The sequence below is a fragment of the Ranitomeya variabilis genome, chromosome 1 (assembly GCF_051348905.1).
Source record: "Ranitomeya variabilis isolate aRanVar5 chromosome 1, aRanVar5.hap1, whole genome shotgun sequence".
NCBI lineage: Eukaryota > Metazoa > Chordata > Amphibia > Anura > Dendrobatidae > Ranitomeya > Ranitomeya variabilis.
This window is the reverse complement of record NC_135232.1, coordinates 226613710-226633711: the sequence shown is the minus strand read 5'-3', so window position 1 is coordinate 226633711 and position 20002 is coordinate 226613710. Positions and strand designations below refer to the sequence as shown.

At 40.6% G+C, this 20002-nt stretch overlaps 1 protein-coding gene across 9 annotated transcripts in view; it reads left to right on the top strand.

Moving 5' to 3' along the window:
• PITPNM2 (phosphatidylinositol transfer protein membrane associated 2) overlaps positions 1 to 20002 on the top strand; it is a 441487-nt gene that overhangs the window by 313459 nt on the left and 108026 nt on the right. For 8 of the 9 annotated variants that reach the window (XM_077293186.1, XM_077293190.1, XM_077293188.1 and 5 more), the window contains 3 exons: positions 5459 to 5554; positions 8822 to 8926; positions 16702 to 16769. In XM_077293186.1, the coding sequence (XP_077149301.1) occupies positions 5459 to 5554; positions 8822 to 8926; positions 16702 to 16769 (269 nt within the window). The remainder of the gene's footprint in view (positions 1 to 5458; positions 5555 to 8821; positions 8927 to 16701; positions 16770 to 20002) is intronic. The other variant, XM_077293187.1, reaches the window with a different exon arrangement.

Genomic DNA, 20002 nt, shown 5'->3' with positions numbered 1-20002 from the left:
TTTGAAGTTCTCCTGCGCTGTATGTTAATCTTGTCAGTCCGGTTCAATGGGTGTGGTTTTGCAGGCTCTATCCCGGCTTCTCTATCCCTCCTCCCGGCTGCTGATGGCCTTCCTCCTGCTATAACTGACGTGGATGACACCTTCGGCGTCATCCCCATAGTCGGCTCGCGCCTGCACACTATGTTCTGCCCTATTGCCAGCAGAGCTGAAAACATAAGTGTTCATGCCCTTATGTTTTGAGCATACAATTAGCTATCCTCTCACCTGAAATGGAGAAGGGATAAGAGGGGTGGATGAGACCCTTTATAATATCTTTTCCAGAAAAACTCATTGTCATTCTCAAGGAGAAGTAACTTGCATAATGCAGTTCTGTCCAAACTTCCGAAGGTGTCTCCTCCACATAGAAGCACTCACTGATCTAATCGTAAGAGATTTCGTTATACCTTTTTATTAAATACTGTTTGCTTTTATGTATGTTGTTTTTGTTATTTATTCTTTTTCTTTTTTGTAAGCACTGTACCCTTTTTGTATATTAAATCTAAAATGTAATACGTTTGTTCCTTGCTGCTCTTAACATACCTACAACCTTAAAGAGGGGAAGTATAGCCTGTTTGTGTTACCCTGTTGTATGCCAGAGTGCAAGAGGAGTACTTATCAGATGGTTGGGAAAGTTGAGTGTGCGTATACACTAGTGTGTCATCCAGGACAGGCGTCTTGTTGGCATATCAAAATGTCAAGTAGTGGCAGCAAGCAGTGTGGTGTGGATGTGTGAACTGGTTGGGGGGGACGCTTAGCTCTTTGGTAGCCCACTGTCATATTCGAGTGGATGAGTGAATACGAGAAGCAGAGTGACCCTTTATAATAGCATCTGCATCACTTGTGGTGTTCGTGACACTGAATGCTGTCGTTTTGATTATAAACTGTTTTATTTGCTGCAGATCTGCTAGTTTTCTGAATACTGAGGTCTGTATAACCCCGCCCACCCAACTGATTGGCTGATTTCTGTGTACTGGCACAAAGCTGTCAATCAGTGGTGGGGGCGTTGTTGGACTAACTAGCAGCAGGCCAAGTAGTCCTCTAGAGATAATCTCCTGATAAAACAATGATTTTATAAAAGCTACACTAAGCAGATCAGTAAGTGACCCATCGCTGGAATCGGGGTCTCTGATCCTAAGTTATGTTGCTTTCAGATCAGAAACTATCTGGTGACAGATTCCCTTTAAATACTAATGTTTCATGTACATTAATTAAACTTTAAAGCTAAATAGAAAAAATGGGGATGATTTTGAAAGTAAAAGAGAGAAAGTATCTGTTGCAAAATTGTTAAATAGTGTGTCAAACTGTGTGGCAATGTATGTGGATATTTCTTCAAGTTGGAATTTGAGGGCATTTTGCAAGCGGTTTCTTAAATTGTGTCATAAGTAAATATCGGTTGATTAGCCTATTACTCCTGAGGAGGTATCAGCACATTTTTTTGTTTTAAAGGTCCCAAATTGTAATGTTGAACTGTGTCCTAATAAGATTGGCCAAGCCAAGTGGTTTGTTACATCACTTTATGACATTGACCCAGTTGTGTTTCTCTCTCCTGTCACATTTCAAGTTAATAGAAAGAAATGAGCTGCATGTATAGATGTCTATGATATACAGTGCCTTGCGAAAGTATTCACCCCTTGGCATTTTTTGTGTTTTGCTGCATTACAACCTCTAATTTCCCTGTTTTTTTTTAAGGTTTGCATCAGTTCATGTAAAGAACATGCCTACAACTGTGAACATTTGATTTTAATTTTATTGTGAAGCAAACAACAAACTGGACACAATAACTGAAAACTTCTGTGTGCATAACTATTCACCCCCTGAAGTCAGTACTTCATTGAGCCTGCTTTTACGGCAATTACAGCTGCAAATTACTTTAGATAAGTCCCTATGAGGTTTTCATATCTTGCCGTTGGAATTATTGACGCTCCTTCAAGTTAGATGGTTTCCTATGTCAAGTTAGATGGTTTCCTCTGATTAACAGCAATCTTCAAGTCTGACCATAGATTATCAATTGGATTAAGGTTTGGGCTTTGGCTAGGCTACTCCAAAACTTTTACGCATGTTCCCTTAAATCACTCAAGTGTTGCTTTAGCAATACACATTCTGTTATTGTCTTGTTGGAAGGTGAACCTCCATCCCAGTCTCAAATCACTGACAGACTGAAACAAGTTCTGCTCAGCGAGATTCGCTGTGCGTTAGACCTAACGTACCCAAAAACGCGGTAGACCGCATTCAAAGGTGCATCACAAAGTAACGGACCATTGCTAACGCATGCCGATTTTGACATGCATTAGGATGCGTTACGATAATGGATGGCAATGGGTGCATTAACGGATCCATTACATTGCGTTAGTGCCACTTAGTAACGGATCCGTTAAACGGATGGCACTAATGCGATGTGAACCTAGCCTTACAATTTGTGTGTGTAAGTAAAGGTTTTGTCTGCCCACTCTTCGATAAAGGCCACTTCTATGGAGTGTACGGCTTATTGTGGTCGTATGGACAGATATTCCAGTCTCTAGTTGTGAACTCTGCAGCTCCTTCAGGGTTACCTTTGGTCTTGTGCTGTCTCTCTGATTAATGCCCTCCTTGCTTGGGCTGAGAGTTTTGGTGGCCAGCCCTCTCTTGGCTGGTTTGATATGGTACCATGATCTTTTCATTTGATGATAATGGATTTGATGGTGCTCCCGGGGGAATCATCAGAGTTTGCGATATTGTTTTTATACCCTATCACTGACTTGTACTTCTCAACATCTTAGTCTCTGGTTTGTTTGGAGATCTCCTTGGTCATCATTGTGCTGTTTGGTTACTGGTGCCTCTTGCTTAATGGTGTTGCAGCCTCTGTGGACTTTCTGAAAAGGTGTGTATATACTGACAGACCATGTGACACTTACCATATATACTCGAGTATAAGCCGAGATTTTCAGCCCATTTTTTTTAGGCTGAAAGTGCCCCTCTCGGCTTATACTCGAGTCATTGTCCCAGGGGGTCAGCAGGGAAGGGGGAGAGTCAGGAGTGGCTGCTGTCACATCATACTCACCCCGTCCTGGCGTGGTCTCTGCTTCTCCGGTGGTCTCTGGCACCGGCGGCTTGTTCCTGTGTTCAGCGGTCACGTGGTACCGCCTATTAAAGTAATGAATGTGGACGCGACTGTACTTCAATAGGCGTGAAGCACATATTCATTACTTTAATGAGCGGTACTTTGTGACCGCTCAGCACTGGAAGGAGCTGCAGGCCCCGGGACGAAGCAGGGAAGTGCAGAGACTGCGCCAGGAGGGTGAGTATAACGGGGGATGGTGATCCATGCGATATTCACCTGTTCACGTTCCAACACCAGGCTCTGTCTTCCACATCCTCTGGCTGTGACGTTCAGGTCAGAGGGCGCGATGACGTGTTTAGTGCACGCCCTCTGCCTGAATAGTCACTGCAGATACCGGGAAGACACAGCGGCGCACGGCGGTGGAACGGGGACAGGTGAGTATAACAAGTGCCGAGGGACCTGAGCCAGAGGCGACTCCGGCATCTGGCCCCCCATAGCGCGCCAGTGTCCCTGCCTGCTCAGCACACCGGCACCTGACCAGATAAGTATGTCATTTTTTTTTTAATTGTAGCAGCATACAGGGCATATTATTCTATGGACCATCTTATGGGGCCATCACCCTTTATGGAGCAGCATATGAGGCATATTATTCTATGGAGCATCTTATGGGGCCATCATTAACCTTTTATGCGGCATTATATGGGGTATATTTTAATATGGAGCATCTTATGGGGCCCATCATGAACTGTATGGAGCATTGTATGGGGCTCCTGATTCAATATCGATATTCAAAAACACTTAACCTACTGATGTCTCAATTAATTTTAATTTTATTGGTATCTATTTTTATTTTTGAAATTTACCAGTAGCTGCTGCATTTTCCACCCTAGGCTTATACTTCAGTCAATAAGTTTTCCCAGTTTTTTGTGGCAAAATTAGGGGTCTCGACTAATACTCGGGTCAGCTTATACTCGAGTATATACTTTAGATTCTACACAATTTTACTTCCTTTCAATAAACATGTGACTTATGAAGGTAATTGCTTTCCGCAGAAATTTTTAGAGGCTTCATTGCAAAAGGGGTGAATACATATGCACATGCCAAGTTATGCAATCCCATAAATGTAATTTATGCCCATATTTTTCTCACTTCATTTCACCAACTTAGACTATTTAGTGCTGACGTATCACACACAAATCCCTTTACAAAAATATTTAACACACAGGTTGTAATGTAACAGAATAGGTAAAAAGTCAAGAGGGGGTGAATACTTCGCAAGCCACTGTATAAAGATAAGTCTCCATAGTAAAATTAATTCTGTACAGTCCCGATATTAAACCTATTTATATATTGATGAACTATTCTTACAATAGGTCATCAATATAAGATTGATAAGGGTCCGATGCCCACCACCCTCATCACATAGCTGTTAGCACCTTTGGTTGATATCTAGTACAAGGCAGCAGACACTTAACAGTGTGATAGAGCTCCAAGGAAGTGCTAACAGCTGAGTGCTGGGAGGGCTGGGCATCCGCCCCTACCGGTCATATATTAATGATGTATCCTAAGGACATGTCAGCAGAATAAAGATATCGGACAACCTCTTTAAACTGACCATTTTTGTTTACACTATGGGTGATAAATTAATGCCGAATATATCACAGTAAATACCGAATTTATCTTGTATTGGAAATCATAGTTGTCGAATTCTGCTGCTCGTGACTTGTATTGTACAGGCAGCATTTGAAAGGTGAATTATGATTCAGAATTGATATGCATGAGTGGAGAAGTAGAGCACATCACTTGGTCCCTGCTGCCTTTCTTCCAAAGAGTAGATGGTAAGAATGCAAGTGCAAAGCAGAGTGAGGCTTATGTACAGTAGATAGCAAGCATGGCCCAGAATAACCATGTCACTGCTGAATGGCGGTGGTGCAATTATATTAATAAAGCCTCAACCAGGTAATGCGATTGCTCTTTGCTCAAATTGCTATGGCATTGCTGCATTATTGTCATAGCCATGGACAGCCATTATACGGTGTATTCAAGAAGGCTTTACTTGTGGTGGGGTTTCAACAACATGCCCAATTACTATATTTTACATATACAGTGGATATGGTTTATAGAGCTATATCTATAAATTATGTACAACTACATCAAACAATACATTGACATTAGTGTTTATAAGGCCAAATGAGGCCTGAGACGTAGGTGAAATGGTGCAAACAGTATGAGAAAGGCAACCGTGTATCTTTACATATAACAGATTTATAGTGCACTTAGTCTAGCAAATCAAACCCAAGATAACAATTGGATTTCCATAATAAAGCAGTATTGTTATTGATGTAGTACTGTACCGATGACACCATGTTCCTTGACTTCCAGCTAGCCCATCCAGGCACAGTATATCAGAATGGAGGATGCAGAGCATAGCCAGGGACTCGGATGAGAGCTCCGACGATGAGTTCTTTGATGCTCATGGTAAGCGTTCATGAATGTGATTTATATTCTGCATCATTTAATGGATTATTGATACTGCTGTTTATTCAAAGGTGTTTGATACTGTATATAGTCCATTCAGATTGAAAAATGTACTTATCTTGCAAGGTGTTTTGTGAGTGAACGTCCATGCTAGGTAACTAAACTTTGCCCATACATTTACAAGTCTGCCTATTTCATGTGGGGAATTAAATGAAATACTTAAGAGCTGTGTGCTGCAAGTTCACATTGGAGTGGTGTAGTTTGTAACCAGCGAAGTATAAGGATATAAGAATAGTTAAAACCCCATGAAATGTCTACAAAACCAGCCCTGCATTTAAGGTCTCCAACTAAAATTACGGTACTGAAGCTGCTTCTTTGCATTTTTTTTTACAAGCAGGCGCCACTCTAATCTGGGTTCTGGAGGGAATTCAGTGTATGAGCAATGCTTGTGTTTTATAAGACAATGGGGCATATTTATCAATACTGTCCCGTGCTTGGAGACTGCAAACTTAGAGAGAATACTAAAATTCACCAAACTTATTAAGATGTTAAGACTAAGCCTACCCCACTTTTTCATTGGCTTACTCTGTGCCCGAAATGTGCTCCATAAATATTGTATCACTATTTTTTGCAATATTTAGCTTAATATATTTCCCAAACTGTTCCAGGGCGTATATTACTTTTTAAATTCAGTTCTACAGAACATACAAGAAACTATGGTACAAGTGCATTTACATAACAGTGATTCATAGCTGGCACCATTTTTTAAATTGTAATTTTTTATTATTTTTTTTCAGATTTTACAGGAAAAGAAAAAATAATTAGACATTACATTTTAGTTTTTTCACTATCATTTATAGGTTAATAACCAATCATATACTATAGTAATAGTTAAACGTGTGCAAAACTGTAAAGCGCTGCGGAATATGTTAGCGCTATATAAAAATAAAGATTATTATTATTATTATTAAACATTTTCAAGTAAATAAAGAGTAAAATTTTACAAACAAACACACAGACTCAGACAGCTGGAAAGGGGGGGGGTGATGTGGAATGATACGACCTAGTTATAGCCATCCTAGTTATAGCCATCTCATAGAGGTCATTTATTTAACATGGGCCAAAAGGAATCGCAAGGAGACCAAACAAGGTTAAATCTCTCTACAGTATTGTCATTAAGGGCTCCCAGCATTCAAATTTCCTGATATCTTTGATGCGAGACTATAGATCTAGTTGGGAAGATGGAGAGGTTTGCTTCCAATGGTAGGCAATCAAACAGTGTGCTGCTGTCAACATATGTAAAAGCAGGGTAATGGATCTCTTGGATATGGATTCAGGGAAAATATTTAATAGAAAGAGCTGAGGTCCACTCCAAAAACTTGCTTAATGAGGAGTTGGACTATCACCCAGAACGGCTTAATCGGTGGAGGTGGCACCACTTTTGATAATAAATGTTCACTTGCTTCATCTTTCTCCAATACACACTAAATTTCTCCCAGTGTGACAATGCACCTGTTGGTTACTGCATACTTGAGGAGGTGTTCTGTGATATATATAGTGATTGACAGTAAGGCTATGTGCACACGCTGCGGATTTTGCTGCGGATCCGCAGCGGATTGGCCACTGCGGATTCGCAGCAGCTTTCCATGTGTTGTACAGTACCATGTAAACCTATGGAAAACAAAATCCGCAGTGCACATGCTGCGGAAAAAAAACGCGCGGAAACGCAGTGGTTTATATTCCGCAGCATGTCAATTCTTTGTGTGGATTCCGCAGCGGTTTACAATTGCTCCATAATAGGAATCTGCAGGTGGAATCCGCACAAAAAAACGCAGAAATTCCGCAGTAAATCCGCAGTGTGGTTTACCTGCGGATTTACCAAAATCAGTGCGGAAAAATCCGTATACCATTCCGCAGCGTGTGCACATAACCTGATAAGTGAACAGGTGATGAGCGTGGATCAAAGGAGAATGCTGAGAGTTACTAATAAGGGAAGGTGGGCAACATGGAGGAGTGAGCAACCATGTTCTGCAACTAGACATGCATCACACCACACCGATGGTGCAAAAGGTAGCATGCCGAGTCCATGTCCTATACGGACCCAACACTACACCGCCAATGCATGCCATTGTACTTTACCCAGACACACATCGCCTGATACAGTTTACGTATGCCTGTCAGGACACTAGTAAAGGCCTAAAAATTTTCCCTGAAGAAAAATCTAGGCAGGCACAGCCGAGGGCATTTGCCCGTGTCTCATATTTTTGCACAGGTCCATTTAAAGACCCTGAACCAAGAACACCTAAACCGAATGATGTTAAAGTGAAATTCCACTACCCTTGCCTGATGCAATGGGGCATTGAGATAGTTTTCAACACAAATAAGGCTAATATGCCTGCAATCCATCTGGCGCCCATGTTGTTCTAAGGCAGGGGTGCGGAATATTTTTTTCTGCCAAGGGCCATTTGGATATTTATACCATCCTTCGGGGGCCGTACAAACTCCGCCCACAAAGTGCATCCTGACTCTGGCACTGGTTTCAGGATGTGATCTTTCATTGCATGCCCTTCAGTGTTCAGAAGTGAACACTGCATGTGTGTGCTAACAGAGAAAGAAGAAATTAATGAGCTGCTTGTAATCAAAATACAGCTCCCTGCCCAAGAATGCGGTCCCTGAGAATCTACCCGGGGGCCAGATAAAAGGTCATCGAGGGCCGTAAATGGCCCTGGGGCCTGAGGTTCCCCACCCTGTTCTAAGGTAACCTATACATCTTTTTGAACTAGAATGAAAGCAAAATAATGTTTCTAATGTGTCAATGTTGATTTTCTGCCAATCCTCTGTATGTCAGCCTGTATTAGGGTTACCAGAGGCTGTTTTTTTTACTAACTAATTTACTAACTATTTACTAACTAAACTAACTAATTTACTATAATTTATTAACCAACAGGTGCATTGTAACACTGGGGGGATTTCATGTAGATTGAGTATGTTTAGAGACATTAATGAACAACAACGTTTGCTGCGCTATGTGTGTTCCTTATGAGTGGCGCTATTGCTTTTGAGTTGGACATACTTGTGTCACTTATCCTTGCAGCACTAAATTTCAGAACACTGGACAGCAAATTCTGGAGAAACAATTATTTATTAGTTATTATTAATTATTGTTATGGGTTTCGGTTACTATTGTTTGTCTTTCTGTATTGATATTTTGGATTACTCCTGGATATTTAACTTCGTTTTCCTTTTTTTTATTGTCCTTTTATTTAGAAGATTTGTCAGATAACGAGGAAGTGCTGCCTAAAGAAATCACAAAATGGAGCTCAAATGACCTAATGGACAAGATCGAAACAGCCGAGACAGACGAATTACAAGGTAATAATAACAATTTTCTATGAACCTTTTTAGTCTAAATTTAAAATAACATTTGTATTGTGTTCTTGTCAAGTAATTTCACTAAATATTTGCTGCTTGTATAATGTGAATGTTATAATAGATTTGGCAGACTTAGGAGCTTGACTATCCCTTTAAACAAATATACAAGCATAGTTATTTAGAAAAAAAAAGTTTCTGAGAGCTAAATTGCCTTAATATAACATTCTGTAACATAGAAAGTCTGATGTTTTGGTATTTTGAACACGGAGTTGCAATTTAATGTAAAATATTATATGATTGGAAACAAAATTTGAGAGAAACAACCATTAAACTTATGTTCAATTTGTTGTTTGCTCTTCTTCCGGAATGTTCTCCATGACTACTTGTTAGTTTTATATTCTTTTCTTTAACAATCCAATAAACGAATGTACCTGAAAAGTTGACTACGATCAGATTCCAAAGTTAAAGCAGCTTTACTGCTCCATTAAATGCCGAAAGAGAAGCAGTCATGATATTTGTCTGTTTGTGAAATATAAGATTTGTGAAACATTTTTGTTATCACCAATGCTGTAGTTATTGGCAGTCCCCAAAATGTTACTTTTTCTTGTACTTGTTTTTTTATTATGTGTAGTTTAGAGCAAAGATGGGTAATTAATTTTCCCAAAGGGCCACAAAAGAGACATGACTGTTGTGGAGGGCCGAACCAACATGTCGAACTTAATTTTTCTCTTAATATTGATCAGAATTAAGTATGGTCACTAGCAGCTGCTGATAATACATGTTACATTAGGGCTTATTGTAACATGTATTCCTACCTGTATCATCCAATCAAACAGCATTATGGCTCCCACAGTCCCCCACACAATGTGATGTCCCCATAGGACATAGGGACACAGTATCATGATTCCCAAATCTTCCCCCACACAGTATGATGTCACCACAGCCCACTAGCATCATGATACCCTCACAGTATTATTCCCCCACACCCACCAGTTCACACAGTATCATGCCCTCTCCCCACAGCATGATTCCCCCACAACACCCCTACACACACCCAGTATGATGGCGCCAAAATGCCCCTACACAACATGTTGGCCCCCACATAGTATGATGTTTGCCAAGGCCCCGAACACTGTATGATATCTCCACTGGCTTGCAAACAATATAATATCTCCATATCTCCAAACTGAGGATGCAGATGTCGGTGAAATTGAGATGCTGGGCCAGGGAGGCAACATTCGGTCCTTTGGAAGTTGCTGTCCAGCCTTTGGATTGGAACAGTCAAAGGGCTGGAAATAGAGGCATGTTGACCACACTGCCCATGTCTGGTTTAGAACCTTCATATGCAATTTGTTTTGGCCCAATGCACACAAATGATCATTTTGTAATTTACCTAATTTACCTATGGCTCTGGGCCATAAGGTGATGACAGAAGAGATGCCACATATACGAAAATTGCAATGAAATAATCTAGCAGCTCAAAGGTATCCAAGAACTTTGCTTTAGGAACTGTCAAAGTCTTAGTTCCAGGTATATTGTTAACATGATTTGAAAGAGAGAAAAGTTGATCCAGCTTCAAATGTACTAATATTGACAAAAAGTTTTTCTTTATTATAAATCCTTAAAAGCGTCATACACATTAGAAACTTCTGCATTTCAGGACTGGGGGAGGACATCATGGGAACCAAAAGCGTTTTAAACGCAGGTCGCGTTCTTAAACAGATCAGGTTTAAGAACGCAACCAGCGTTTGAAACGCCTTTGTTTCCCATGATGTCCTCCCCAAATCCTCATATGCACAGATTTCTATTGTGTATGCCATTTTTTAAGGAATTACAATATAGAAAAACTGTTTTTAATATTGCTACATTTGAAACTGGATAAACTTTTCCTTCCACCAAATCTGTCTTGCATGCAAGCAGTGGTGTGATTGTGCGCTTTCTTGTGTTTGGACGTATTAACAAGGGTGAGCTGGTTATTTTTTCTTTTGTCTATATTGTTAGCATAACAGTATTTCTAAATAGAATAATAATTTGGGCGTTCGTATAGATTTTTTTAATGTAATTATATAGTTTGAGAGAGCACTATCGTTTGGACAATGGTAAAGAACATTTTTTTCCAGTCAGCCCTATTTATCGTAAAAGGAAATATTGAGTTGCAGATATCTGCAACTAATATATTATCGCTATATTAATAAGTTGTATAAATGAAGAAGTTTCTTCTTAACGGTTATTCCCACCTTCTTTTTTTTTTTTTTAATCAGATATTTTATTGTACAAAATAAAGACAACAGTATCCATACAAATAAACAGGGTACATTTGTGTTTTTGATTCATAAGAAACAACCCTCCCACCCCATACCAACTCTCCAAATAATGATTTAAGTCTACTGAATCTAGTCCGTGGGATCCAAACCGGAGAATTATGTAAAATATACAAAACTTGTGGCATCACAACCATCTTAAGGAGATTTACTCTACCCACCACCGACAAATGCAGCTTGTTCCACGCTGAGATTTTGGCACGTAATTTGGTTATTAATGGCTCAAGATTGAGCTCCTCAAATCTAGTCAAGGGGAGAGACACCTGGATCCCTAAATATTTAAATTGTGAAACCACCCTTAATTTTGTACCTTCTTCCACCTCCCTCGTACAATCCACTCCTCTATCCACCTGTAGAACACTTGATTTGTCCCAGTTGATAATCAACCCTGAAATTTGCCCCAATTCTTCAATTAATGAAATTACATTCCTCAAAGGTTCCCCAGGACCCTCAAGAAAAAGCAGAATGTCGTCAGCATACAGAGCAATTTTTTCCTCCATTTTCCCATACACAAACCCTTTTACTAACTGAGATCTTCTGATAGCCGCTGCCAGAGGCTCCACCGCTAGAGCAAACAGCAACGGGGACAACGAGCATCCCTGCCGCGTACCCCGAAACAGTTGAAAACCGTCTGATAGTGCATTGTTCACCCTGATTTTAGCCACTGGAGAGGAGTACAGGAGCCTCACCCACAACACAAAAACCGGCCCAAACCCAAAGCGACTCAGAACCGACCACAGGTATTGCCATTCTATACTATCAAAGGCTTTATGCGCATCGAGGGAGACCACCACCCTCCCCCCAGCATTCTCCGCCGGTATCTGCATATTATTCCCACCTTCTTAAATGGGTATATTTGCATAATGCATGGTAAAGCAAGCAACTTTGCAAAAAAACTGGGATTAAGATTTGAGCTTGCTGCGCATTGCCAAGGGGCCCAGCCACCGCTACAGTCTAAGGGTAAGTGCACACGTTGAGTACTTGATTTCAGAAATTTCTGCCACGTTTATAATTCTCTAGAAATTTGTTGGCAGCAAAAACGCATGCTTTTTTAAGCGTTTTTGTACAGCAACAAATAATTTGGGAGCTAAATTAAGATATTTGAAAAAAGGAAAAAAAAACGTTTTGTGGTGTAATTTCCTTGTTCAACACCTTCTTTTTAATGCTTATTTGCCCTGTTCTAGGCTGTAAATACCAGCCCTCAGCTGCTCCAGAAATGGCACTTCATATTTGAAGTTCTAATTCTGGTACTTAGCCCAGGCTCTTCCTGATGTCCTGGTGCAGTCGAATCGGGGTAATGGGATTAGGAGTTGGTGTCAGTGACAGCTGCTGACACCAAACCCTAGGTTCAGTAATGAAGAGGTGTCAACCAAACACCTTCATTACTAAATCTGTAAGTAAAGAGTTAAATAAACACACACACTGAGAATATAGAATCATAGCATGCTGCGATTGTCCTTTTATATCGGACGACACTTGCCAGTGAAAGTCAATGGGTGCGGGTAAAAAATAGCACGTCACTCGGACCATGCAAGTGTCGTCCGATTTTTACACACCCATTTCCTTGAAAACCCGACATTTTCATCTGCCGCATACCATAAAATCACAGCATGACCCATCAGAATAGAATAGATGTATGCACATAGAATAGATAGATAGATATAAAGATAGATATAAAGATGTCAGTCACATATATAATTAGTACAGTGCGTGTGCAGCCTACTGTACAAGTATTTAATAAATTATTATTTTTCTAAAAAAAAAAAAATGGTGTGGGCTCCCGCTTAATTTTCATAACCAGCAGAGGAAAAGCGGACACCTGTGGGCAGATGTTTATAACCTGGGAAGGGGGTAATACCCATGGAGCTTCGCAGGCTATTAATATCAGCTAACAGCTGTATACTAAGACTTTCCTGGTTATTAAAATGACTCCCCCCTCCCCCCCCAAAAAAATGATATCTGGTCCCCCTATATTTAATAACCAGCAAAGGCTAGGCAGAGGCTAGGCAGATAGCTACAGGCTGATATTAGTAGCCAGGGAAGGAGCCATGAATATTGGCCTCGTCCCAGACTAAAAACATCAGCTGTCAGCCTCCCCAGAAATACAAAAAATGCGCCAAATCTGGCGCTTAGCCTTGCTCTTCCCACTTGCCCTGGTGCTGTGGCAATTGGGGTGATAGTACTGGGATTGATGTCACCTTTGTATTGTCAGGTGACATCAAGCCCAGAGGTTAGTAATGGAGAGGCGTCTATAAGACACCCACATTACTAACTCCATAATCACATTATAAAAAAAACACAGCCTGAATAAAGTCCTTTAATTGAAATAATGACACAGACTCCTTTATCGAAATTAAATTTAACCATACTCAAGTCATCGCCCAGACCACTGAAGTCAAATTCTCCTGGAAATGAATTAAAATAATAAACAACAATATATCTCACGTGTCCAAAGTGAGATAGTCCACAATGTCCCACGATGATCCTGATGACTTTGAAAGCAGTCACTGATGTCATTGCTCTCAAGGACAGCCAGCTACACCCTGGCACAGGAGGTAATCGCTCTTTCAGTGTGTAGCGCTGAGCTGTGTTGGGTAAGTTTACCGGAGTTCATCAGCTGTTGATCCCCGATGAAGTCACTGATGGATCAGCTGCTTGAGAACTTTCTGATTACACTCTCCTGTCACAGTGTCGCCGGCTGCGGAGTAGAGAATTCGCATCAGCTGATGTGACTGCTCTACAAGTGATCTGAATCATTTCGAGACAGTGCAGATAGGTGAGGGATATGGGGGTTTATTATTTTTTCTCTTTTCCAGGTGCAATAGGCATCGGGGACTAGGCGTTAAGGTGAGTGTATGGTGTTTTTGGTTGTTTTTTTTTTTACAAGAGACAAAGAGCTTCAGGAATTAGGTGAAGATGAGCATACTGTGTTTGTTATTTTAATGTTAATATTTATTTATTTAAACTTTTTTTTACTTTTAGCACTGATGCCAGCGGATGACCACGCCCATCAGCAACCGCCTGCTCCCGCTGTAATCAGTGACAGCAGGTGTCGGCTGCTGGGAGTAGCAGTCTCTCATCAGCCGATGCCGGGGACCTGCGGAACGCTTCTTACTACGGGTCACATCTGTGCGGGGTTACGCTGACATCTGACAGTCTGACCCCACAGAGCTCTTACCGACTGTAACGTTATACCAGCCGTAACGTTACTGCCAATCAGAACAGCTGCGCCAATGTTTCTCACGCTGTCACAGAGATGACAGCATGGGAAACACCATAGGAAGTTCATAAAAACGCAACCAAAACCTCAGCAAATCCGGAAACATTTTGCGCATTTGCTGCTTATTTGACTGACTCAATTGAAGTCAATGGGTGAAAAACATGGCAAAAATGCACAAAGAATTGACATCCTGCGGATTCAAAGGCAGCACAAATCCGCAAAGGAAAATGACTGATTATGTGCACAGCACTTCAGAATTCTCATTGACTTTGCTGTCATAAGGATTCCCTAGCATTGTTGTGCCAATTCCATGTGGGAAAAAAAACGCACCAAAAAGCACAGCCTAATACTTCATTGTGGCCCAGCCAGCTTCGGCCCCAGTGCTCTTCCAATACTCCAAAGATAAAACTGCCTCTTATAGCAACATTGGAGCTCACACGGGTCAGACTTACGTCATTATGTTGCTTCCCTGAATGGTCACTCAAGCAGGAGCACTTCAGCACTCAGCGAGTAGGCAGGCTGGGGAGCAGTCTGCTCCTGGGAAAAAATGGGAATAACCCTTTAAAGAGATTGCCAAGCTGCCCAGGTAATAGGCCATGCAATGCTACTATGACATAAAATATGCAAATAGCCTCTTTAGTGAGGCAAAAACAAGAGTCTTTAATGTCACCTATTGGAATCAGCAGTGCTGTTAGTGAATATTGACCCTTTAAATAGCCTTGTCACATAACGTGGGCTATAAAGCCAAACCAGAATCTTCTCCAAAAAGAAAGTGGCTCCACTTGCAGACACATGTTTCAGGATTTTTGCCCCTCATCAGTGCAAATTTGGGATTTTCTGAGACCACAAAGCTTGTGTACTGAAACTTAAAGGCAAGGCAAATAAGATATGCCAATATCTCTTCTCAGAGGAAGAACACAGGTGCTCTAGTGCCACTTATTGGCATTATTAATACTATAACCATTATTGACCCTTGACACATTTTGCATTTGCTTTATATTCTAGCCAGGCTTTCAATAGCTTGCTATAGAGACCTTAGTTTTCCCAAGGGGTGAAATTCCCAAATGTCAAATACGTGTAGCATATCCTAGGAAAACTCCTTAAAGTAAAGTTTGCATACATATATGGCTAAAAAGTCAATTTGTCTCATCTATCCAAATAACATTTCCGCAGAATTGATAATTTCCTAATGGAAGTTAGATTTATCCTAGGACTGAATGAGTCATGGTTGTTCTTGATACCGTGAGAACATATTTTCTCACTTTGCTTCTCTAAAGGTTTTTAGTGTAATGAGATTGTAGAGTTGAGGTTGCATAATTAGGTGAGAAAGGTGGGAGTGTTACATCGGTTAAGTACTATGCTCATTTTAAAGAACTGGAAGAGGTCAGGAGGATAATAAATAACACTGGAAATTACAACAAATGATGTAATGTTTGGAAAGTCACTGCCAATAGAAAAAAAAAAAATAGTATTTAAAGGAATTCTGTAATGCTCTTCATGCTGCCCAAACCAGCCAGAAACAAGACTAGTCTATGGGAGAGACCTAGGAGAAGTCGCCCAGGTGTGGCATCAGGCTAGTCTTGTCTTTGCTTATGTTCCCCGGTTGGATTTTCTTACTATATTTTCTAACGCTTTGGCATTTCAGGGATAAATATACCTGGCTGCAGTCCAGGCCCTGATTCAGGCTGTACGTGGTTTGTGTATCATGAGTCACTTGATAGGTTCCCTTTAAAATGAATCAGTATTAGTGATGACCAAATGTGCTCGATAAGGTGTTATCTAAGCATGCTTGGGTGCTAACTGGGAGACTTCGGCGTGCTCGAATAATATGTTCCAGTCCCCGTGGCTTCATGTCTCGTGGCTGTTTAGACTGCTGCAACACATGCAGGGATCGCCTAACAAACAGGCAATAACTAATAAACAGGCAATCCCTGCATGTCTTGTGGCTGTCAAACAGCCGCAGGGAATTGAACACATTTTTCGAGCACACTGAAGACACTCTGTTAGCACACAAGCGTGCTCGAATATCATCTCATCTGAGCACATCACTAATACTGATTCATATCATCGCTAATCAGTTTGTATTATCATAATTAAGGCAACGAGTGTAACAAAATGAAAGATTATGTAGATTTTTGCTCTTTTTATTTTGAAGTGTTTAGCAAAAATGATCTGATAGCTAGGTTTTTAACAAGATGTAAAACTGTTTCTGCTGCCATTTTTTATCTTTCTAGATGATTCCTACCATGAAACTGCAGAGTACACCGTCAGTTCCAGTGTGGAGGGATTAAGTATAATGGAGGTAGGTGTTGTTGTCTTTGGTAAATGCTCTTTATAATCTGCTGATCAGAATGAAACTTCAGCATGGTGGAATAGTAAACGTGGCCCTGGACTAATTGTAATATTACGGTGGATGAAAAATTGAGAAGTAAAACAGCTGTGAACAAAATGCGTTTTATATGGTTCTGCATGCTAGGTCCTGAGTTCTTTCAAGTGTCACACTCCTTGAAATCTTGCGGTCAGAGTCATAGTTGACTCTGTTTCAAAAGGAGATATTTTTCCATTAAATGTAATATGTCAGCATGTCATGTCATGTAATCTGACAGCATCATAAGGTAGGGGCAGATACCCTGATTGCAGCAATGTAATCACTTAGTTTAATCAGTGCAGCAGTTGTGATTATTGAAAGTTTTCACTGCTGCAGAGCTCAGAATATTGAGCCCGTGTAGCCCGGCCCACATCAATGATTAGACAGAAAGATACTATTCATTGGTGGGGACTTGGTTGGAATAGCAGAGATAAGGCCAGTTGCCTTGTAGTGATAATCTCATGCTGATAAAACACTGATTGTATTGAAACAGCAAAACACAGCCAACCCTAGTAAGTGACACATCGCTGGAATCAGGGTTTCTCCTCCTACTTCATGGTGCTCTCAAATTACATTCAAAAACCTTCTGACATAATGCCTTAAAAAATGTGGCATCAGAAAATTATCTATTGTTTTATTCTAGATATTATGTTAAATGTGCTATATATATATACTAGATGGTGGCCCGATTCTAACGCATCGGGTGTTCTAGAACATGTATGTATGTATGTACGTCGCGCTTAGCACAGCCACGTAGTATATAACACAGCCACGTAGTATATAACACAGACAGCCACATAGTATATAACACAGACAGCCATGTAGTATATAGCACAGCCACGTAGTATATAGCACAGCCACGTAGTATATATCAGCCACATAGTATATAGCACAGCCCACGTAACAGACAGCCACGTAGTATATAGCATAGCCACGTAGTATATATCAGCCACATAGTATATAGCAGCCACATAGTATATAGCACAGCCCACGTAACACAGACAGCCACGTAGTATATAGCACAGCCATGTAGTATATAGCAGGCACGTAGTATATAACACAGCCCACGTAATATATAGCACAGCCCACGTAATATATAGCATAGCCTACGTAATATATAGCACAGCCCACGCGGTGTATAACACAGGCCACGTAGTATATAACACAGCCCACATAGTATATAACACAGGCCACGCAGTATATAACACAGCCCACGCAGTATATAACACCGCCCACATAGTATATAGCAGCCAAGCAGTATATAACACAGCCCATGTAATATATAGCACAACCCACGTAATATATAGCACAGCCCACATAGTATATAACACAGGCCACGCAGTATATAACACTGCCCACGCATTATATAACACAGCCCACTTAGTATATAGCAGTGTGGGCACCATATCCCTGTTAAAAAATAAATAAAAAATAGTTCTATACTCGCCCTCCAGCGTACACCGAAGCTGTCCCGATGCGCACGATGCTGCCACCAGCTTCCATTCCCAGTGATGCATTGAGAAATTACCCAGATGACTTAGCGGTCTTGCGATGCATCACTGGGAACGGAAGCTGGTGGCAGCATCGCGCGCATCGGTGGACAGCAGAAGGTGAGAATAGCACAATTTTTTTATTTTTTTTATTTTTAACCCCTTCATGACCCAGCCTATTTTGGCCTTAATCACCTTGCCGTTTTTTGCAATTCTGACCAGTGTCCCTTTATGAGGTAATAACTCAGGAACGCTTCAACGGATCCTAGCGATTCTGAGATTGTTTTTTCGTGACATATTGGGCTTCATGTTAGTGGTAAATTTAGGTCGATAATTTCTGAGTTTATTTGTGAAAAAAACGGAAATTTGCCAAAAATTTTGAAAATTTCGCAATTTTCACATTTTGAATTTTTATTCTGTTAAACCAGAGAGTTATGTGACACAAAATAGTTAATAAATAACATTTCCCACATGTCTACTTTACATCAGCACAATTTTGGAAACAAATTTTTTTTTTGCTAGGAAGTTATAAGGGTTAAAATTTGACCAGTGATTTCTCATTTTTACAACAAAATTTACAAAACCATTTTTTTTAGGGACCACCTCACATTTGAAGTCAGTTTGAGGGTTCTATATGGCTGAAAATACCCCAAAGTGACACCATTCTAAAAACTGCACCCCTCAAGGTGCTCAAAACCACATTCAAGAAGTTTATTAACCCTTCAGGTGTTTCACAGCAGCAGAAGCAACATGGAAGGAAAAAATGAACATTTAACTTTTTAGTCACAAAAATGATCTTTTAGCAACAATTTTTTTATTTTCCCAAGGGTAAAAGGAAAAACTGGACCACGAACGATGTTGTCCAATTTGTCCTGAGTACGCTGATACCTCATATGTGGGGGTAAACCACTGTTTGGGCATACGGCAGGGCTTGGAAGGAAAGGAGCGCCATTTGACTTTTTGAATGAAAAATTGGCTCCAATCTTTAGCGGACACCATGTCGCGTTTGGAGAGCCCCCGTGTGCCTAAACATTGGAGCTCCCCCACAAGTGACCCCATTTTGGAAACTAGACCCCCCAAGGAACTTATCTAGAAGCATAGTGAGCACTTTAAACCCCCAGGTGCTTCACAAATTGATCCGTAAAAATTAAACAGTACTTTTTTTTCACAAAAAAATTATTTTAGCCTCAATTTTTTCATTTTCACATGGGCAACAGGATAAAATGGATCCTAAAATTTGTTGGGCAATTTCTGCTGAGTACACTGATACCTCACATGTGGGGGTAAACCACTGTTTGGGCACATGGTAAGGCTCGGAAGGGAAGGAGCGCCATTTGACTTTTTGAATGAAAAATTATCTCCATCGTTAGCGGACACCATGTCACGTTTGGAGAGCCCCCGTGTGCCTAAACATTGGAGCGCTCCCACAAGTGACCCCATTTTGGAAAGTAGACCCCCCAAGGAACTTATCTAGAAGCATAGTGAGCACTTTAAACTCTCAGGTGCTTCACAAATTGATCCGTAAAAATTAAAAAGTACTTTTTTTTCACACAAAATTTCTTTTAGCCTCAATTTTTTCATTTTCACATGGGCAACAGGATAAAATGGATCCTAAAATTTGTTGGGCAATTTCTGCTGAGTATGTTGATACCTCATATGTGGGGGTAAACCACTGTT